The 18,242-nt window shown below is 38.7% G+C and overlaps 1 protein-coding gene across 5 annotated transcripts in view; it reads left to right on the top strand.

Annotated features, from left to right (window-relative positions):
• The window catches only part of sei (seizure), a 218,140-nt gene that overhangs the window by 148,616 nt on the left and 51,282 nt on the right, over positions 1-18,242 (top strand). For all 5 annotated transcript variants that reach the window (XM_065230113.1, XM_065230114.1, XM_065230112.1 and 2 more), the window contains one exon: positions 8,829-8,983. In XM_065230113.1, the coding sequence (XP_065086185.1) occupies positions 8,829-8,983 (155 nt within the window). The remainder of the gene's footprint in view (positions 1-8,828; positions 8,984-18,242) is intronic.

Genomic DNA, 18,242 nt, shown 5'->3' with positions numbered 1-18,242 from the left:
GTTCGTTACTGGACGAGTATAGCGGGATCCATTCAATTCGATTGCTATTTGTTTCTGGGTAATCTTAACAAAGAATGCAAGATTCCACTCGCCACGAGCGTTCACGACGATGCAATGTACTGAGCTGGACGCTTGAGTGGTAGCTTGACGCTGCGCTGGAGTATCATTCAGCAATCGCACTACTGTGAGTACGGATCAGGTGTATGCGCGAGAACATAACTTTGAGTTAGGAAAAAATCGTCATTAGCCTTTGCTTCTTCAGTTCCGGATTCAAAACATTAGATGCCGTTGACCAACATCTATAACGCGTTTGGCACAATTAAATATGCGGTTGCAAAGTGTAGTATTGAATGAAAGGTGTTGGTTCATTGCCTAAATTGGTAACCGCGTGACACTTAACCGTCGGTAACGCCACTGAATATAAAACGTTAAGGAATCTTAAGGCAGTATGTATGTGAAACACAGTTTGATGCGTTTATTATTAAGAAAAACGTAAGCATAATCGCATGTGGTCGGAAGTGTAGAAGCGATCTTCCAACGAACTCACTATGGCGATTTCTGCTAAACTGTGGGTATCGGACAGGAGTTATTATCTGCTAAGTCACAAATACCGGTTACAGTAATGACCAGAATTGGTCAGCCTCTGCACGCATCAGACTTATCGGTAAATCAGTTTAATTTTAGCCGTAATTCCAAACCTTTCTCATGCCTTTCTCTCTGTGCAATACGAGCATGGTTTTCAAAGTATATTCTTAAATATTTTGCATTACTAATCCAGGGAAATATTAGCAGTGCATTTGCAATGCAATTTTTTCTCTGGATGTACATGGAGATTGAATAAATAAAATGTCTTGAGAAACAAGCTTAACAAAATAAGGAATTGGGGAGGATCGCGGCATAGTAAGATTCATGGCTCTCGAACTAAAGTCACAAATTAAAATCTCACAAATTAGGAATGATCCAAGATTGTTGAAGTGACCATAATAAAATAGAAAGTGGGTTCTTTTCACTGGTAGCGCATAATTTTCGACTTTTTTACTATTTAGAAAATCTATCCTATGTTAAATTCTTATTCTGATTTCACTAGACCATTCTTTGTGGATCCTTTCTACTTGGTATTTTATGATAAATTGTCCAGAAAAATAAGGAAACTGCATAGTCAGGGTGATGAAAATTTGTCAAATGATTTTTGTCATGGAAGAAAACTTCTCATTTTTCAATGGTGGAAGTTTCAGAGTGATGTTTTTGACTGGCCATTAGTTTTTCGGTAATTAGTCAAAAACTTCATCAACTTTTAGGCAAATTACCCTTTGCCAAAATTTTGCAGACCCAATTTGCCGCATTATTTCAGCGCCTCTGTAGATTAACGCAGGCAGAGTATTCCTGGAGATTTTCAGACCGCACGCCTTCCACAGGTGGTCGAAAAGCAAATTGGCACCTTCTGGATACCTTATGGGGAGGTTGTGATCCGTTACCATTTGCAACGTACCCAGAAGCATCACCCCTAGTGGTGCCCGCGTCACTTATCTTCCTTTTTAAATTTCCATGATTCGTCTTGCTCATATCGGCAACTCGTAGCACTCGCCGCGAACGTTCATTGAGGCCACACCAGCAGCGTTGCCAGGTTATTTTCAGAAAAATCTGGACCAGGTAAAATATAAAATCTGGAAAAATCTGGAATGCTCCAAAAATACCTCTTTTTAACATAATGCTATTGAAATCAAAGTGATGTGCCAATCTCCCATAACAATAGGTCAGTATGATCATATTTTATAATTGTTATAAATTACATGTTTAAAGAAATTAAATTAAGCAAAAGTTGAAAAGTATTGACACGGTGTGCCCAAAAAGTTCAAATATCCATTACGCAGCATTTCAAAAATTTTAACTCAATTTTTGAAATGCTGCGTAATGGATAAAAAACAGCAGAAAATATGGTTAGAATTGTTTTTTAAGCTGCAACTTTTTTTAAAAGAATGAGAAGCAAAGAATCAAGGAAATTTTTTGAACTAATAGTTGATGTAGTCCTTACTATTTGATGCAGTACCAGAATTTAAAGATTTTATTAGTTCTAAATAATTCTAATATTACTCTGAGATTGATCAGATTTACAGTTTAATTCTTGACATCATACAACACACAACACCCAGCAGGCCAGTAGGCAATTTTATTTTGAAGCAAAATTCACCGGGCTGAAGTGGGAATCAAAGCCTAACATCGTGGAACTCACACACAGTTTACCTAAACTACGGGTAACTCCACTATTTGCATGACCATTATGCCAAAGAGTAATTTTACTATATTACTAAAATGAAAGTCTGATAGCTTCATTTTTGAAGTCTCAGGAGCTTGCAGTGATTTTAAATTTCGGAATTTATATTTTTCCTGCGTCCCGTCATAAAATGTTTTGTCAGTCTGGATTTACTTGGAACTCTTCACAGGATATCTTCGCCATCATATTTCTTTTCTATATTCCCCTAAAATAATCTTGAAAATATCTAAACTTTTACAGTAGCATTCTTAGCATTACCTCTTGTAATCTCTTATAAATCACTCTCCAATTCCACAACTCCCTCAAACTGGTAATAATTCCTAAGAATTAGCTCAATTTTGTGTCCATATTTCTCTATGAAATTCTTAAAATATTCTCAATAATTTCCTTGGTACACTCTTCAGAATGACCATCACACTCTTCTCAGACTTATTCGATAATTCCCTTTGTAGGTAAGGAAGAATTGTTTTGAAATCCTTTTCAGTATTACCTAAGTACTCAAGTACTTTGCCAAAATGGTTTTGAAAGTCTCCCAGAAATTGCGCTTAAAATTTTACTAAAATAATCTCCATAGAAACATTGGACAGAATTCCATTGAAATTATTCTCACGATTTGTATCAGCATACTGCTTAAGTTTCATCATAAGAATTTTCTATGATTTCTCTTCCGGATTGTTTTTCCTTTATTGACAAAATCTCCATGCAATTTTCATCAGAGTTGACAAGACAATTGACACCGTCTTCAACCAGAGGTTGCACATACTGAATATTTAACACTTGACAACGGACAACACACCACACCCATTAGACCAGTAGGGAAATTTTCAGGTTGCCAAAATTTGCACCGTTTGGAGTGGGAATCGAACCCTCACTTCGTGGCACTCACAATATGCCTAAATGATGGGTGACGCTGCACGACCCCGAAGTCCACAAAGATGGATGCAATTCTATTCAGAATTATTTTGAAATTCTCCTTTGATTTCACAAAGAATTCGCCTCACACTTAACTGTGAACTATTTTCAGAATTACCTTTAAAATTCCAATAATGTCCAATGTTGATGGCCTTTAAAACTTAATGTAGCAAGTTTGGCTTTTTATTTTATTTTTATTAGAGGGTAAATCAATAGCAGTGATATTTTTAATGCTTAAAAAATCTGAGAAAATCTGGAACATATTTAAAAAAAATCTGGAAATATACGTGGCATGTCTGTGTATCTGACAAAACGCCTAAAAACCTGGAAAATCCAGATAAATCTGGAATACTGGCAACGCTGCACACCAGTTCGTAAAGAACGATGAGAATGGAACGAGAGTGAACGAATACTCTTCGCTCACAGGTCACTCACGAAGACTCACGATAATGGCATCGATAATGGAAATCTCCGTAGATCTACGGATTTTACAATTTTTTGCGGAAATACGGATCCGTAGGCAAAATCTACGGAATTCGGTACAGTTTCTACGGATTTTTTCTTCAGTGTACGTCTCCCTTTAGAATCGAATTTTACAATCTAGAGTATAATCTGATTCTGAAGGGAAAGAAGCATAAAGTAAAATATACAACTGCAACTTGTCAACCGTTTTCTTACTCACTTATCCGCTTTTTGATAGAATAATTTGGCGTTGACGGCGACTCTGTAGCACTTCCCTCCTATGAAATATCCCGTAAGCAAACGTCAGACTGTGCGCGAAACATGGCATCTCTTCACTCCGCCGAAAGTTCCCATAATATACTGTCAATCTTTGCTTGAAGAGAAATGTTTTCGACGGTGCCGTGTGAAGGCGAATAAAAGTCGTGTCGTGACCAGTCTTGTAAGCGGTCACCGTAGTCGACACATTTTCTGTGATAATCGACTGCCTTTGCTTCCGACACTTGCAAAACAAGCTTTCAAATTAAAGTACAATAATAAAATGTCATACGACATTGTCGCCGAAGGCCGTCACGAATGTATGTATTTTAGTTTTTCTCATAATAAAAGCTGCTAATGTTGTGCTTGTGTGCATTCTCAAAATAGCAAGAAACGATGTCCTAGTTATTATGATCAGATCAGAAATGGTTTAATTTACACCAAATTGAGGAATTAGAACGAAATCACATATGTCATATGATAGTTATTTGATAATTTTCTTTTTGTTAGAATGTTGTTCAACCGTTTGCGTTATGTAAGAGAGACGACGCTCTCTTCCTCGTCAGCTCGATGATGATCAGGCCTTCAACGTGTTCATCAAAAAGCACGTAATCTATAAGTCGTCGTACTTGTCCGGCTTTATAAAGGATACTCCGGTTAAACATAGCTTTCTTATTAGATTACGAAAACCACTACCACCGCTACGGGATCACAATTGATCAGATCGCCAAAGATCGTCTTGAAACCCCTGCAGTGGATCCTCAAATTGAGCTGAAAACCATTGCCGTGGATAATGAGACAAAATTGCTGCTGGGCAACAGGAAACGCTCCTTTGGAATGAGGACAAATGCCTGGAGATCGCTCCCGCGCAAAACAGGGTTCCTCTGTCATTAATATATGAAGAGCACGAAGTACGATGTTTCTCACACTCAGTGCAAATGAGATGATGTAGCCCCATTTGTTGAATCTCCTACATCGATTGTCAGAAGGACACAATGGCAATGACTTAACAGATCCAATCCAGAAATTGAATGCACTACAAAGAGCAAGGTTGCAAAGACTCATTTCAGCTAAAATAATGTTTTTCTAAATTATGAAATAATTAGATACCATGATCAAATTTTGAATTGGTAGGATACAAGAAGAGGTTGCAAAGAATGTGTTTGACATATTAAACCTGTTTATTTCACTTCATGAGAGTCACAGTCAGCGATTTTTCACAAACTCACTCACTCACTCACTCACTCACTCAGCGATCAGCAAATCGCTGATTGTGACTCATAGAAAGCAAAATTTACAGGTTTTATGTTTCCAACGCATACTTTGTAACCTCTTCTTGTAAGTTACAAGTAAAACATGCCATCATACCATCTTTTGGTTTTATTATTCCGAAAAACATTATTTTAGCTGAAATGAGTCTTTGCAACCTTGACAAAGAGCAACTCTGGTCAATGATGATCCAGTCACGTGCTGTGTGTACTTCATCAAGCTTGTTGACACGATTGAGTTTCAGCACCGTGGAAGTCCTCACGCGCACATCTTGCTATGGCTTAACAAGGATCCCCGGGAAGCAATCAGTGAAAGTATGCCAAAAACTACAGGTGGAACAGTATCATGGTATTCATGCCTGTACTACCATCGGCCCTTTTCAGGGTCTCCAAGATTTTCCAAAAGAGTTAAATTTCTGAACATGTCCCAGCTAAAATTTATATCAAAAGCTTCTTTTCAGGGCAATCATAGTCATACTAAAGAGTATAAACAGAGAGAACCCCGCTCAAATTCCTATTCCTACACAAAACACAAGTCCTGCTGCAGGTAACAAATAACATTTATTATATAAGACCACGCAGTCCGACGTCACCTTTGCGTACAACACCAGAGGGCTGTCCGTAGTAGTTTTTCAAAAGTTCTTTCATCGATTTATCATTTAACGTAAATTAACACTTTAGAACTAAAAAAAGAATATCACCTTCGACTAAAAAAAAATCCGTAGAAATCCGTAGATTTGAATAAGTCTACGGAATTGCATAGAAAAAAATCTGGCATCTTTGTTCAGGATTGCTTTGCTTTCGTTATTCCAAACGCGTCCAGAGACGGTAAGCGCTTTTGAGCCGTACGATGCGAGTATCAGTAACCTTGGCTACAGAGAAGTTAGCATTGAATTAGATGTACTCGAAATTTAACAAACAAAAAAAGGTGAACATATCTAATCACAGCGGGAAAGTCACGAGTTCACATCTCAACCCCGGACCAGTCATGAATGACCCATGAGTGTTAAAATGACTATGATAATTTAAATAATCCAATCACAGCTAAATAAATACTTTCGGCTTTAAAATTAAGAAACCACGTTAAACTGTCACAGTAGGCTGTTTCTGACAAACCTGACCTTGATATTGTACGTCAAGACATGGTTCCCGGAATCCCTAAAATTCACGTTTTCAGTGACACTAATCTCTCTATCTAAGTGTCAGATCTTTAGTTGCGCCAGTGGTGTAGTGGTAAGCGTGATTTCACCTCACCCCAAAAAGCCTGGGGTCAATCCCAGTAGGCACCGCCAGGATTTTCTGAGGCATAAAATCTCTGGTCACGCCTTCCTTCGGAAGGGAAGTAAAGCCATTGGTGCACGGTCCATGAGTTGATGGGTCGATAGGTAGGGTCCAGGTGTGGGAGATGCCTCCCTGGTGTCGGTAGCATTGGTGCTCAGCACGGAAAACAAGATCGACAGAAAACAAACCAAGGAAAAAAAGTGTCAGATCTAAAACTTAAACGCGTTTTTTGCTTCTCTGCATCAAACATGTAGAATATTTTGAACTTTGTACAATAAGTCGATCGCCAGATGAGGGCCCGTGAAAGTGGTAAAGCAAATTTTATGGAAAAAGATTCCGTCAAACTTGTTCTTAAAAAAGCAAATATAATTTTCTAACAAACGAAATAAAAAATCTGAACATCTGAAAAAATTACCGTTTGATTTAAAACTTGTGTGAAGCAGCAATAGTTGAAACTCTACTTCAACTTCAACTATTCTCAAATCAAAACGCCACCTCACGCTTTCATTGTTGATTCAAGAAGCTCACCTTACACATCCTTCGGCAGCATTCAATCAAAAGCAGCATTCATCAACAGCAAGACAGACTGACATACAAACGCCTACCATGCCAGTAATATTTTTCTTCCAGAGAACAGGACAACAACATCCAGTCCATGCATATCATCCACTTAATCGGATTATGCATGCTCCGGTAGGTTGAAAAAAGAATTTCCCCATTCATCCCATTGAACACCGACAGATGCATGGAATCAGTGGGCAGCCAACCATGCGTGTCCATCACATTGAACGATTCAGTGCTGGCGATTGATATTTCGTTAAATTTTTCGGTTCAATAACAAGCTGTCCTCATAACTAAATAAAAAAACGCAAAAGCAAGTGATCAAGCATCAAATTTAAACGTAAGCCACTCATATCAGCGACATGTAAGCACATTAAGGGAAAACAACCGCAGATCAACTTACTCTAAGCACCCTCTAAGCTGAAAACACGCAAAATCGCTTGAAGCTGCCGCTGTCACCAATAATCTTGTTGAAAGACTTCACCGCCAGTGAGCAAATGTTTCCAAAATCCAATTTGAAAACTTTGCTGCGGAGTATGGCTTGCAAATTGTTATCCAACAACACACCATTGCCACCGGGGTCCGTCATAGAAAAAAAATAAAGAAAGGTCATGTCCATTATTTTGGACACTCATTTATAGCTGGCGGTCAATACTCCAGCGCGAGTGAGCGGTCTTCCATCAAGATGAACTTCCTTTGCCAACATAAAAACAAATAGAAGTTCTCCCAAGAGCACTGCAAACCACACAATGCTTTCCCGAATTGTGAAGCTAATTGCCAAAAGCAAAATCTTTAGGGCATCAAACAACGATCTTATTTAAATATTAATGCTTACTTAACTTTGAGCTTCCTACTGTCTTTCCACGGATTCCGATCTGATTTTTTCTTCACACTAAATAGCCAAGCACTTGCAACCGTAATGCGCGAGGGAATTGGCGAATTGGGGATAAAAGTTTCGCGTCCGGAACCCTCGCACTTTATTTTGTTTTTTGCGCCGTCATAGCCACCACCATCCAGCAGATCAGCTTTGGCTCTTTTCATTGACCCCTCCCCGTTTCGGACGGAGCAGGGGAGGGACACGTCATTGCGGGAAAGTTTTCTTTCGGTGTCATTATTTTTTTTTGTATTTTGCGCGTTGCTTTCCTCGGTAAGAGAGGTGTGCAATCATCCACCGCAACTACTATCACCCGCTCATCTCAGTCACGATCAGGACGACACGCCGCAAAGTGTTACGACGATGCATCAATTAAGCTTATATATGCTAGTTGGCAAAGTTGGTTTTAGACTTTTGCTGGTTTTGTGATTTCTGTTTTGCTCTTGGTTTAATTCAATTTCTCATAGCGGTCGCTGCTCAGTGTTCATTCGTTGGTTTTGTTTTCCATTTGTGTTGAGTGCTTTGCTTTTGTTTTGGTTGTCTTTTATAGATCTGTTTTCACCTTGAATTAGGCTTTTTTTTTCAAATTTTACACTTCCTCTCCAATCCACTATTTGGAAAAAAAACGAAATCCTCTGAAAACATTTTGAATAGTACATTTTAAGCTAATCTAAGCAACCATTAAATAAAAAAAACAAGTCCAACCACCATTCCAATGCATACTAGATTCATCATGATCACAGAAATTTTGCTTTCTTCTCTCCCATTTATCTCTCCGTCCAAATTTTGACGTGCCACCGAATTTTGTCTTACACAAACCCCCCCTCTACCCGCCCCATAAATTTTTGCCCTCGTTTTTGTTTTTGTGTTTCTTTATCGTTCATTTCGCCGGGGAAACCATTTTTTTCTTTTTCTCTCTTTCTCTCTTTCTTCTCCTTTACAGACAACGACTCTGATTGGTTTATTGAAAACGGCACGTCTATTGCGTCTAGTGCGAGTGGCAAGAAAGATCGATCGCTATTCGGAATATGGCGCTGCTGTTTTAGTATTACTGATGGCTACCTTTGCACTAATCGCTCACTGGCTGGCTTGTATTTGGTACGCATCGAAAACGATTAATACAAAAAAAAAAACAACAGCATATTACTCCCCTATGTTTTTGTCGAATACGCCTAAGTAGGAAAAACAAACAATAACATACAACACAGCGAGAACAGTGCCGCTAAACCAGGCTCACCTCTGCGGCACTGGACACCTCACAAACACACACTAAAACAAAAATGAATAATTTATCCCGTTATTGTTTCAAAACTATGGTAACGAGTGCGATCGGGTGGGGCCGCTATTAAAGTTACCCCGGTATTCATCTGTCATTATGGGAAGCGCGTGCCGTGAATTGGAATGTGTTGCAAGTCTAATTTGTCCCGAGTGGTGCGGTGGCCCATGAAGCTCGTGAGAATGCTCGGTGTAACCTTGGTTCAACCCCCAACACACACACACACGTGCGCATACATTCACAAACAGATGCTTTATGTGTGGGGAAAAGTTGATGTTCCGGGTTTTTTTTTTTTTTTTTTTTTTTTCAATTGCAGTAGAGGCAGAGATCAAACTGTTTTATGTGTTCTCTTTGGTTCGTTCGATTGCTGGGTTATTAAACTTTTTGTATGAAATATTGCCGATACGTGCAGGAAACTTTGGGCGTTTTTATAAAATTGTGGCTTTTTTTTTGTTACAGTAACAAGAAATCAATTTCAAACCATTTCATCCAAATGGAGAAGGTGATTATCGAAGCCATGTTGGACATATCTCGAAAACTATTCGCTGGATTAAAATGGAGTCAAAAACGAATGATAGTAGGTTCGTTTTGTATGGATAAATGTTCTCTAAAATTAATTCAAAATTAAATGATTTCAAATGAAAATTTCTGTTTAAGTTATGTATTTCTTTTTCTTTTCCTTCTTATATGAAAGCTTCTAATTTCGCAACGCAGTACTTATTTGAGTGCTACTTTTGAACCATTTTTCAATGGAAAAAAGCGTTGAGATTAACCTACCCGCATCATAAGCATAAGAAGTTTCTTACAGTCTATTTGGAACAACGATTTTGTTCCTATATCGCTAATTAGGGTAAAAATCATGCATCCTGTTCAGGTCATCAAGACATATACAATCGTTTTTGATATGATGATGATATGATATGGAACTACCTCTCGCTGTAGCAAGACAACTGTCGGTAGACTGTGGACTATCCTCGCTGTTCAACTTGATCAAGTTTAATAACCTCTAATTGTACTCAAGCTGCCATTGTATGAAAGGCCAAAAACGATTTGTGTGAATCCGTGAGAATCTAATTCCAACAACAGGATCATACAACCGATCAAAAAACAGGCCATCCAACAGGATCTCCTAATGAGTGGGGAGAAGAGCCGCCCTCTATTGACGAAACGTTAAAGACAAGGAGTTGGCATTTCCACTTTCCCCATCAATTTCGCTTGAATCGCGTGCTCTGATGGACCATCCCGTACCAAGCATTTAATGTTTCATATCTAGACCAACAATTCAAATAGGCGGAACAACCAAACGTAAACAATGGCTGTAAACACAAAATTCTCGATAATCAAAACACTCCCACGTAAACTAACAAAGCCATTCGATAAAGTTTGCTCTATCAGATGATGGTGTTAGATTTATTGGATGTGCTTTGAGTCTCGAGGAATTTGCGTTTAAAGCCATTGTTTACGTTTGGTAGTTCCGCCTATTTCAATTGTTGGTCTAGATATAATAATGGAATGAAAATTACAAGAAAATAAAGGAAAGTTCTCACCCGATGCTGACTAAAACCCTACTGTAAAAGTACGGACGTCGGTCAAAAGTTGTTCCAATCGAACCGTCAAAATGCACCGCTTTGCTCGATTGGAACTGGTTTTTTTCAGTTTTGTGGTGACAGTCGTCCATACTTTAACTAGAGGGCTTTAATGCTGACAACGAATCCATAACATCACGATGATTTCGAAGAGCTCCCATAGATATGCTGCCACTACTTCTTTAACCGGTGTTAAAAACAGCACTCTCGCCTTTCCTTCCTCACACAACAGCGGGACATCAGCAGAGAAAAAAGGGCTGTGTCCACTTTCCATCATCAATCACTCGCAAAACAGCGGCTTCAGTTCGCCAGTAAACAGTCTGTAAAACGCAGTGCCAGCTCCTCACCGGCCAAATCAACTCGCGACCAGCGCCGAAATCAGAACCGACAACTCCAGCGACCGAAAACAAACACGACTCATAGCGGCTACGGCACACTTCGTTTGTATTTCTGAAACACAACCTCAACGTACAAACACGACGACAACATTCGACAAGCGCCTTTTGCCAGCACGCAAGCAAGCGAAAAAAAAATGCACACACAGAAAAAATTACCCTAAATTTAAGTTCTTAGTAATTCTTAAGTAATTTGGGGTAATTTTGAATTTTGAATCCCAATTTCACTTTTTTTTGTTGTCAAAAACGGAACGAGATATTCGACTTTCTCATGACTATCGTTCAATAAGCTACTATTGAGTAAATGATATTCTCAAATTTGAGTCAATTGAACTTAATTTTGGGTAGAAAATACTCACGAGTGAGTAATTATTTTTGCCGTAGTGAAATGTAAACTACTATAAGCGGTTTACTGAAAATTAGTTTATATAACAGAACATGGGAGGTGAGTGAAAAGAACTTAATTTAGGGTAATTTTTCGGTTCCGTGGCACACAGAGCACGGGTAAACTGCTAACGTTGAAAGCCAAACGGTAACTGAGACATATCAAGCTGAATACTGCATTAGGTCCTAAGTAACATTGATGGATTCTCTTCATCGACTTTCTCTTTCGTTAATAACTTGGGTGTAAAACCGTTTCTTATCCTATTTCCGGAGAACTTTGAGATTTGGGCGTAATTAATTTTGCAAACAGACACATCTATCGCCGATTTCTCGTAAATTGAAACTCAATATCTCGAACAAACCATACCAAATGATAGAGGAATCATTTTTCTACTTGTTTGCGCCGTTAATTTTTTAGATTGAGCTTTAATTTGCGAGAAATCGGCGAACGTCATGTTTGTTTACAATAGCAATTACGCCCTAATCTCAAAGTTCTCCGGATTTGTCGTATTAGAAGCCAGATAATAGCTTCTTCCATCGATCTGTGTGCTGAAAATAACAGGGAATGTCATAGCACGGCCGTGAGGATGCAAAGAGAAAGTCGACGAAGAGAATCTGTCAATGTTACTTAGGACCTAATGCATTGTTCAGCTTGATATACGATCATTTTTGCACTTGAACTTGAATGCTTCCAAAGTGCTGAACTAATGCTTGTGCATTAGACTGAACATTTGAAATTTTCACTCTAGAGTGCTAAAAAAAATTTGATCTCGATTGGTTAAAAAACTGACTGAGCACAAACCATTTGAAGTTTGTATGGGAATTACTATAGGAAACTTAAACTTATTGTTCATAGCCATCTACAATTTTTCAGCATTGCTTTGAGAGAAATTTCGATAGCTATCCTTGTAGGAAATTTACGCAGCTACAACTTGGCTGCATATTGGTTTTTAATCAAACGACGAATTAAATAGTAATTAATATGCATAGTAGGAGATGCTTCACGTCAAATATCAGATTAAAAGTGGACATTTCCGGCATAACATTTGATAACGGCACAAAAGCATTTGTAAACAAACTTTCTAAGGCCCTTTACACGCGAACCAAAGTACGTCCATGCAAACCAACAACATCATCGGATAGGGGCAACTATCACCTTTCCGAAAGCGGTATTGGTTTGCGTGGGCGTACTTTGGTTCGCGTGTAAAGAGTCTTAGAAAGTTTGTTTACAAATGCTTTTGTGCCGTTATCAAATGTTATGCCTGATTTTATACGATAGATGAGGAGATGAAAGAATAGAGTTGATAGTTCCGTTATAGTACGGCAGTATGAAAATTGTATATAGAAAGTTGAAAGCGAGCCAAGGCCAATTTTGAGGAAGGTGTGAATCGGGTAGAGGTTTCCCTTTACCAAACACATCCGTTTGGTAAAAGCGAACCCCACACGTATCAATATATTGACGCGAAGAGGAATTATTGACAATAATATTGATGATGTGAATTCAGAAATATTGTCAATCTCGATGTATTGACGTCAATATAGAATGTATTGACAATACGATTATTGTCAATAAAAACAATCGTGTAGGGTCCACTAAAGGGATACCCTACCCGATTCGTACCTTCCTCAGAGTTTTCCTTTGCTCGCTTTCAACTTTCTATATACAATTTTCACTTTGCCGTACTCTAACGGAACTATCAACTCTATACTTTCAACTCCCCATCACGTATCATATAAAATGTCCACTTTATGTCTGATATTTGACGTTAAGCATCTCCAATAATGTAAATCGTCAACTTCACGCATGGTTAGTTAAAGTAATTAATTATTTAAAAGATTGACAATCTTCGACAAAAAAGGCAACGAATCTTCTGACATGATCCAGCAGCTGTTTAGTGGGCAACATTGTATTATGCAGTGTAACATAGTAGCCATGACTTACACACCAATGATGTCTGCTGAGCAGTTCCAGGTAAAATATGCGAAAAAATAAACGAATTTTAGATTTTACCTCTCTGAAATTCATGAAACTTCGCACAACTGTTCGCTAAGGGCAATGAACCAAGTTTGTGCTGGAAGTCAGCCATTTTGACTCACGTCTAATTTTTCAAAATGGCATATTTGATAATTTTCAATAAATCACAGCTCGGAAACGGCTCATCAAATCGAAATGACGCCTGAGACAAAGGAGACCTGCAACAAAGGAAACTGGATTACCCTTTCAGAAAAAAATACACATTGATGAGAAAATCACAAATTTTCGCCAAAACATCAACAACTAAAAAAAGAGTATATTTTAAGGCTTATTAAACTTATGTTTATTTGAAAGCTTATCAAAAATACTTACTTTTCTTAAATGGACACAATGCTCTAGTGGTGGGCAAAATGGCTCACTGCAATCAGCAGCTTTGAATTGTTCCGCTCATTAAACTGAACTAGTTCTCCTGAACCCTTCATTTGCTCACTTTGTGGCACTTGACGAATATGGATCAGAATCGTAAAGTCATTGAAACTATTGCGCAATTTACAAGTAATCTCATATTGCAGTTTACGTATGGTTAACATTCACAAACATAATTTTCGATTACTTTTTCAAAGGGACTTATCAGATTTTGTAAACAATGCATTTGATCGTCGATTTGGCGTAACTGGTAGCTCGTACGCGCTTACTAACACCATTAGCAGGTAGGGGAAAATGTCCCCAATCTGATGTTAGTGTTAGCATGTGTGGGCGAGCTACCACTTACGCCAAATCGACGATCAAATGCATTGGTTACAAAAGCTGATACGTCCCTTTGAAAAAGTTATCGAGAATTTGCTGTTTGAATCCAGCTGTCCTGATCCGCTCACAAGGTACAGACATCGCAGGAATGCACAACCTTTCCATCATTATCTACAGTACAGTTTAGGATGGACAAGCTTCCGGGATTCCCACCAAACTAGAAGGTTGCCTACTCTGAGCAAATATGGCTCAGCTATGTACTTGTCTAGCTCTACAATACTACCTGCTGTTGGATTCTGTTTTGTATGCAGCTTGCTTATTGTCTCGTCGAACTGCTCCCATATGGATGGCTGAGTAATAGAGGGTTGTGACTCAGCATCCTGATCCTCATCCGTTGTTACAATATTCTGCCACATTTTGTGCATAAGAGCTTGGTACGTAATGTTGACGTTTTTCCCGACTCCAAAACCTTGCGATTAATTCATTCGATTCTCTTTCCCCGAACCGTTTTTATAAGACCATCATTCAGCTCATCTACCAACTTCTTAATACTTGAAGGAAGAGAATCAGTTGAATGCAGTTTGATTTGTTTACTCATTATGCGAACAAGAGCTGAGCTTTTGGATAAGGAATCTGAATTTTGCGATGAAATCTCAACCGTAACTTCATTGAAGACGCTGAGAATCTTTGCACTCAGTTGAATTAATTCCCAATCGTCGCTATCCAACGTACAGCGATTTGAATCCAATAGATGTCAAAGGTAGAGTTCCACCAACCGGTGGAAACTAACGATTTTAAATTGGCTCACTGCTTGACTAGCCTATAGGTCCCAAGTACATCTATAATCATTTTCCATTTTAGTCGAAATTCTAGTACTACACTATGTTTGTTTTGATTCGCCATGAAAGTTTGACATTAAATCAAAGGAGGGGTTGGTGGATTTTCCTATGTTTAGAGGGGTGCATAGATTAACCAGGGACCGAATTAAGTACCAGAGCTGAGTCAAAAAGTTGAGCACATTTTTTCGGGACCTTCTGGTCTTAGAGTTACCTCTATGGTTCCTCCTAGTCGGAACATCCTGCTTAAGATTTAGAGGGGATTTTCCAAGTTTAACGTGCATTTCTTGCAATTTAGAAAATGCATGACCGCTTTTCATAAAAAATTGCACGATCACCTTGCACTGTCCATAAACTACGTGGACAGTTTAGGGGGGGAGGGGAGAGGGGGTTAATGTATGGACAATTATCTACGCAGGGTGAGGGGGGATCAAGAATCCCAAAAAACTGTCTACGTATTTAATGAACAGCCCCTTATCGACAATTGCTTTGATGGAATGTGTTATGGCATTCTGTACAACCAGATTCAAAGGCGCAAAACATCCCAAGTGTCTCATTTTCAAGATTTTAGCAGCTGACTTCATATTCGAAGCGTTATCAGTGACAATCACTGTAATTTTGATTTCGATTCCGAACTTTCGAAGAACATCTGTTACTCATTCCGCAATATTTTCGCCAGTGTGCCATGGCGTGAACTCTGAGCACTCCAGCAGCCACGATGTCCAGATACCATTATTATTAATCAAATGTGTAGCAAGTGGATTCTGTTAGTGATGCTGGTCCAACCATCCCAGGTTAGACATATGGCAGAAGCATCAGCCAACTCAAATTTCACTTTTCCAGCTACTCAATATAAACAACAAGCCGTTGGACACTGTTTTCCTTCTTTGGAGTGTATGGGAGGGGTTTAGAAGCTGTACGAACTTCTTATGGTATGGGTTTAATAATTTCGTAAATTGAGCCATCCAAGCTGCGGGACAGCACGCGTTGAAAACGAAGATGCGCCAGCGGTAGCAGTGTCAGATTTTATTACAGATTGTCGGTTGTACGTCACCTGAGTTATCAGCGGATACAACAGCACTTTAACTGTATCCAAGGGCGTCGCCAGGTTTCGAGCTAGAGAGGGGTGAAAAAAAATTACTATGGAAAATTTGGCCGAATGCCATTTCATGCCTGCAGGACTCTAAGGACGACTTCTGAATGATGATCATATGCTCAATTTCTTTTGGGTTCAAGTTATGCGCCTTGTAATACTAAAAAATAACTTCTTAAAAAAATACAAATTTCGATCTTAGATGCTTCAAGTTACAAGCTCCTGACATGAGTTTCCAACACCAGGACTCGCCAGCAGGACTCTAAGGACGAGTCCTGAATGATGGTAATGACCTCAATTTGTTTTGGGTTCAAGTTATGTAGCTTTGAACATTGCGAAACAAGACGGTGATTAATTTCGATATTACTGAGCACAAATTGTTGAGAAATACTGTTTAACGAATTTTCTTGGAGGATAACTAATCGTACTAAAAATCCGGTACAGATTTGAGCTTGATCGGATTCCTAATGTAGGGCACATGTATAACATTCTTGGAGGATGGAATGAGAGGATAACTAATCGTACTAAACCTTTAGTACAAATTCCTTGGATGATGGAACTTGGAGGATAACAAAACTGCGCTAACGAATAGTTGTTTTCTCTTTACTGGCCTTGCAATGACGGCATATGCCTCCACCTTCCTCTCTGGTGAAATGATACCAGATATTACTGGTAGTCCTTCCTTGGGGCAGCATTTTAATCTGCAAGAAATTATCGAAGGCATTGAAATGCTAACACGTTGTGCACGACTTACCTCCTTCGAAATATAATCCAATTGATCAGGCAATCCGATGATAAATTATTTACGTTTAAATTCTGTTTACAATTTAAACAAAGCAGAAAAATGAATGATTCGTGAGGATGCGGTTGGGAGCTTTGATTGTCATTATTGTTATTAATTGCAAGAATATGGAAAGCATACACAGATAATCATTGAAAACACATGTCCAGAACGAGAGCGAGAACGGCAAACGCTTGACTATTAAAGAGCGAAAGTGGAATCAATTCAAAACATAAATTTTGTGTTTTGAATTGATTCCACTCTCACTCTTTTTTTCTGTCAGTTTCGGTCGTTCCTTCGCGCTCTCGCTCAACACAACTAACTCAGTTCTCGATGAACATTTCAAATGGTCCTATCTGCTCTGATCGATTCTCTTCATCGACTTGCCAACTAACATGTTCAGCTTTATAAGGCAACTTATCCAGCGCTGTGCTGTAAAGTAGCTGAAACGAAGCTGTAGATACTGCTACAAGCAGAAGCTAGCAAAATAGTTTTGGAGAGCGTTTTCCCAACTTTTTCACAATCATTATTCAATTTGTCAGTCGCACTGAATAGCATCATCCAATAAACGCTAATATTACTTCCATGCAAATATTAATCAACTTCAAAACAAAGCTAATAAAGCGAATATATTTCTTATTTGATGGCTTCTGCACAACCAGTCACTCTTGCTGAAAAACATTAATATCAAAAGTGCTATTTCAACAACTACACAACCTATACTCAACCAATTAACTGTGTTAGCGCAACTTTGGAAGCTATTTTACTGTCAACTAGGTTTAGTTTTAGACTTGTGCATTTTTACAGCTTTTACTTCTTTACAAAGCTGAATTAACTAGTCGAAAAAAGTGATTCGTGTGCACTATTATAAAGCCTTTACTCAGCAATCTTGTTGTAGAAGGGCATGTAAATTTGTTTACGTCAGTTCAAAGTGTTGGCGTAGCGAAGTTGGTAGTATCAAGGTTCTCCAATGCGGTCGTTTTAAGTTCGTTTCCAGGTTCCGGTACAGTGTAAATAATTTGGTGGTGTGCTTATAACTACTTTATACTGATTCGCAGTAAAATAAACATGATAAATTCATCAAAAAAAAAAGTGTAAGCAATATTCAATAGAGCCGGCGCCGGTGGTGACTGCTTTCTAACACCCCAATGGGTCTGGGTTCAATCCCAGCCGAGGTCGGTGGGATTTTTCTGAGGCATAAAAATCTCTGATCACGTCTTTCTTCGGAAGGGAAGTAAAGCCGTTGGTCCCGGCCCATGTGTGTTGTTGTGAATGGGTGCGATA

This window comes from Ochlerotatus camptorhynchus, unplaced genomic scaffold, assembly GCF_037179485.1.
Source record: "Ochlerotatus camptorhynchus isolate MF236.1 unplaced genomic scaffold, CSIRO-AGI_Acam_v1.1 ptg000328l, whole genome shotgun sequence".
NCBI classification, from domain to species: domain Eukaryota; kingdom Metazoa; phylum Arthropoda; class Insecta; order Diptera; family Culicidae; genus Ochlerotatus; species Ochlerotatus camptorhynchus.
Note: the sequence above shows the minus strand (reverse complement) of the source record. Positions and strands in the feature narration are given on the sequence as shown.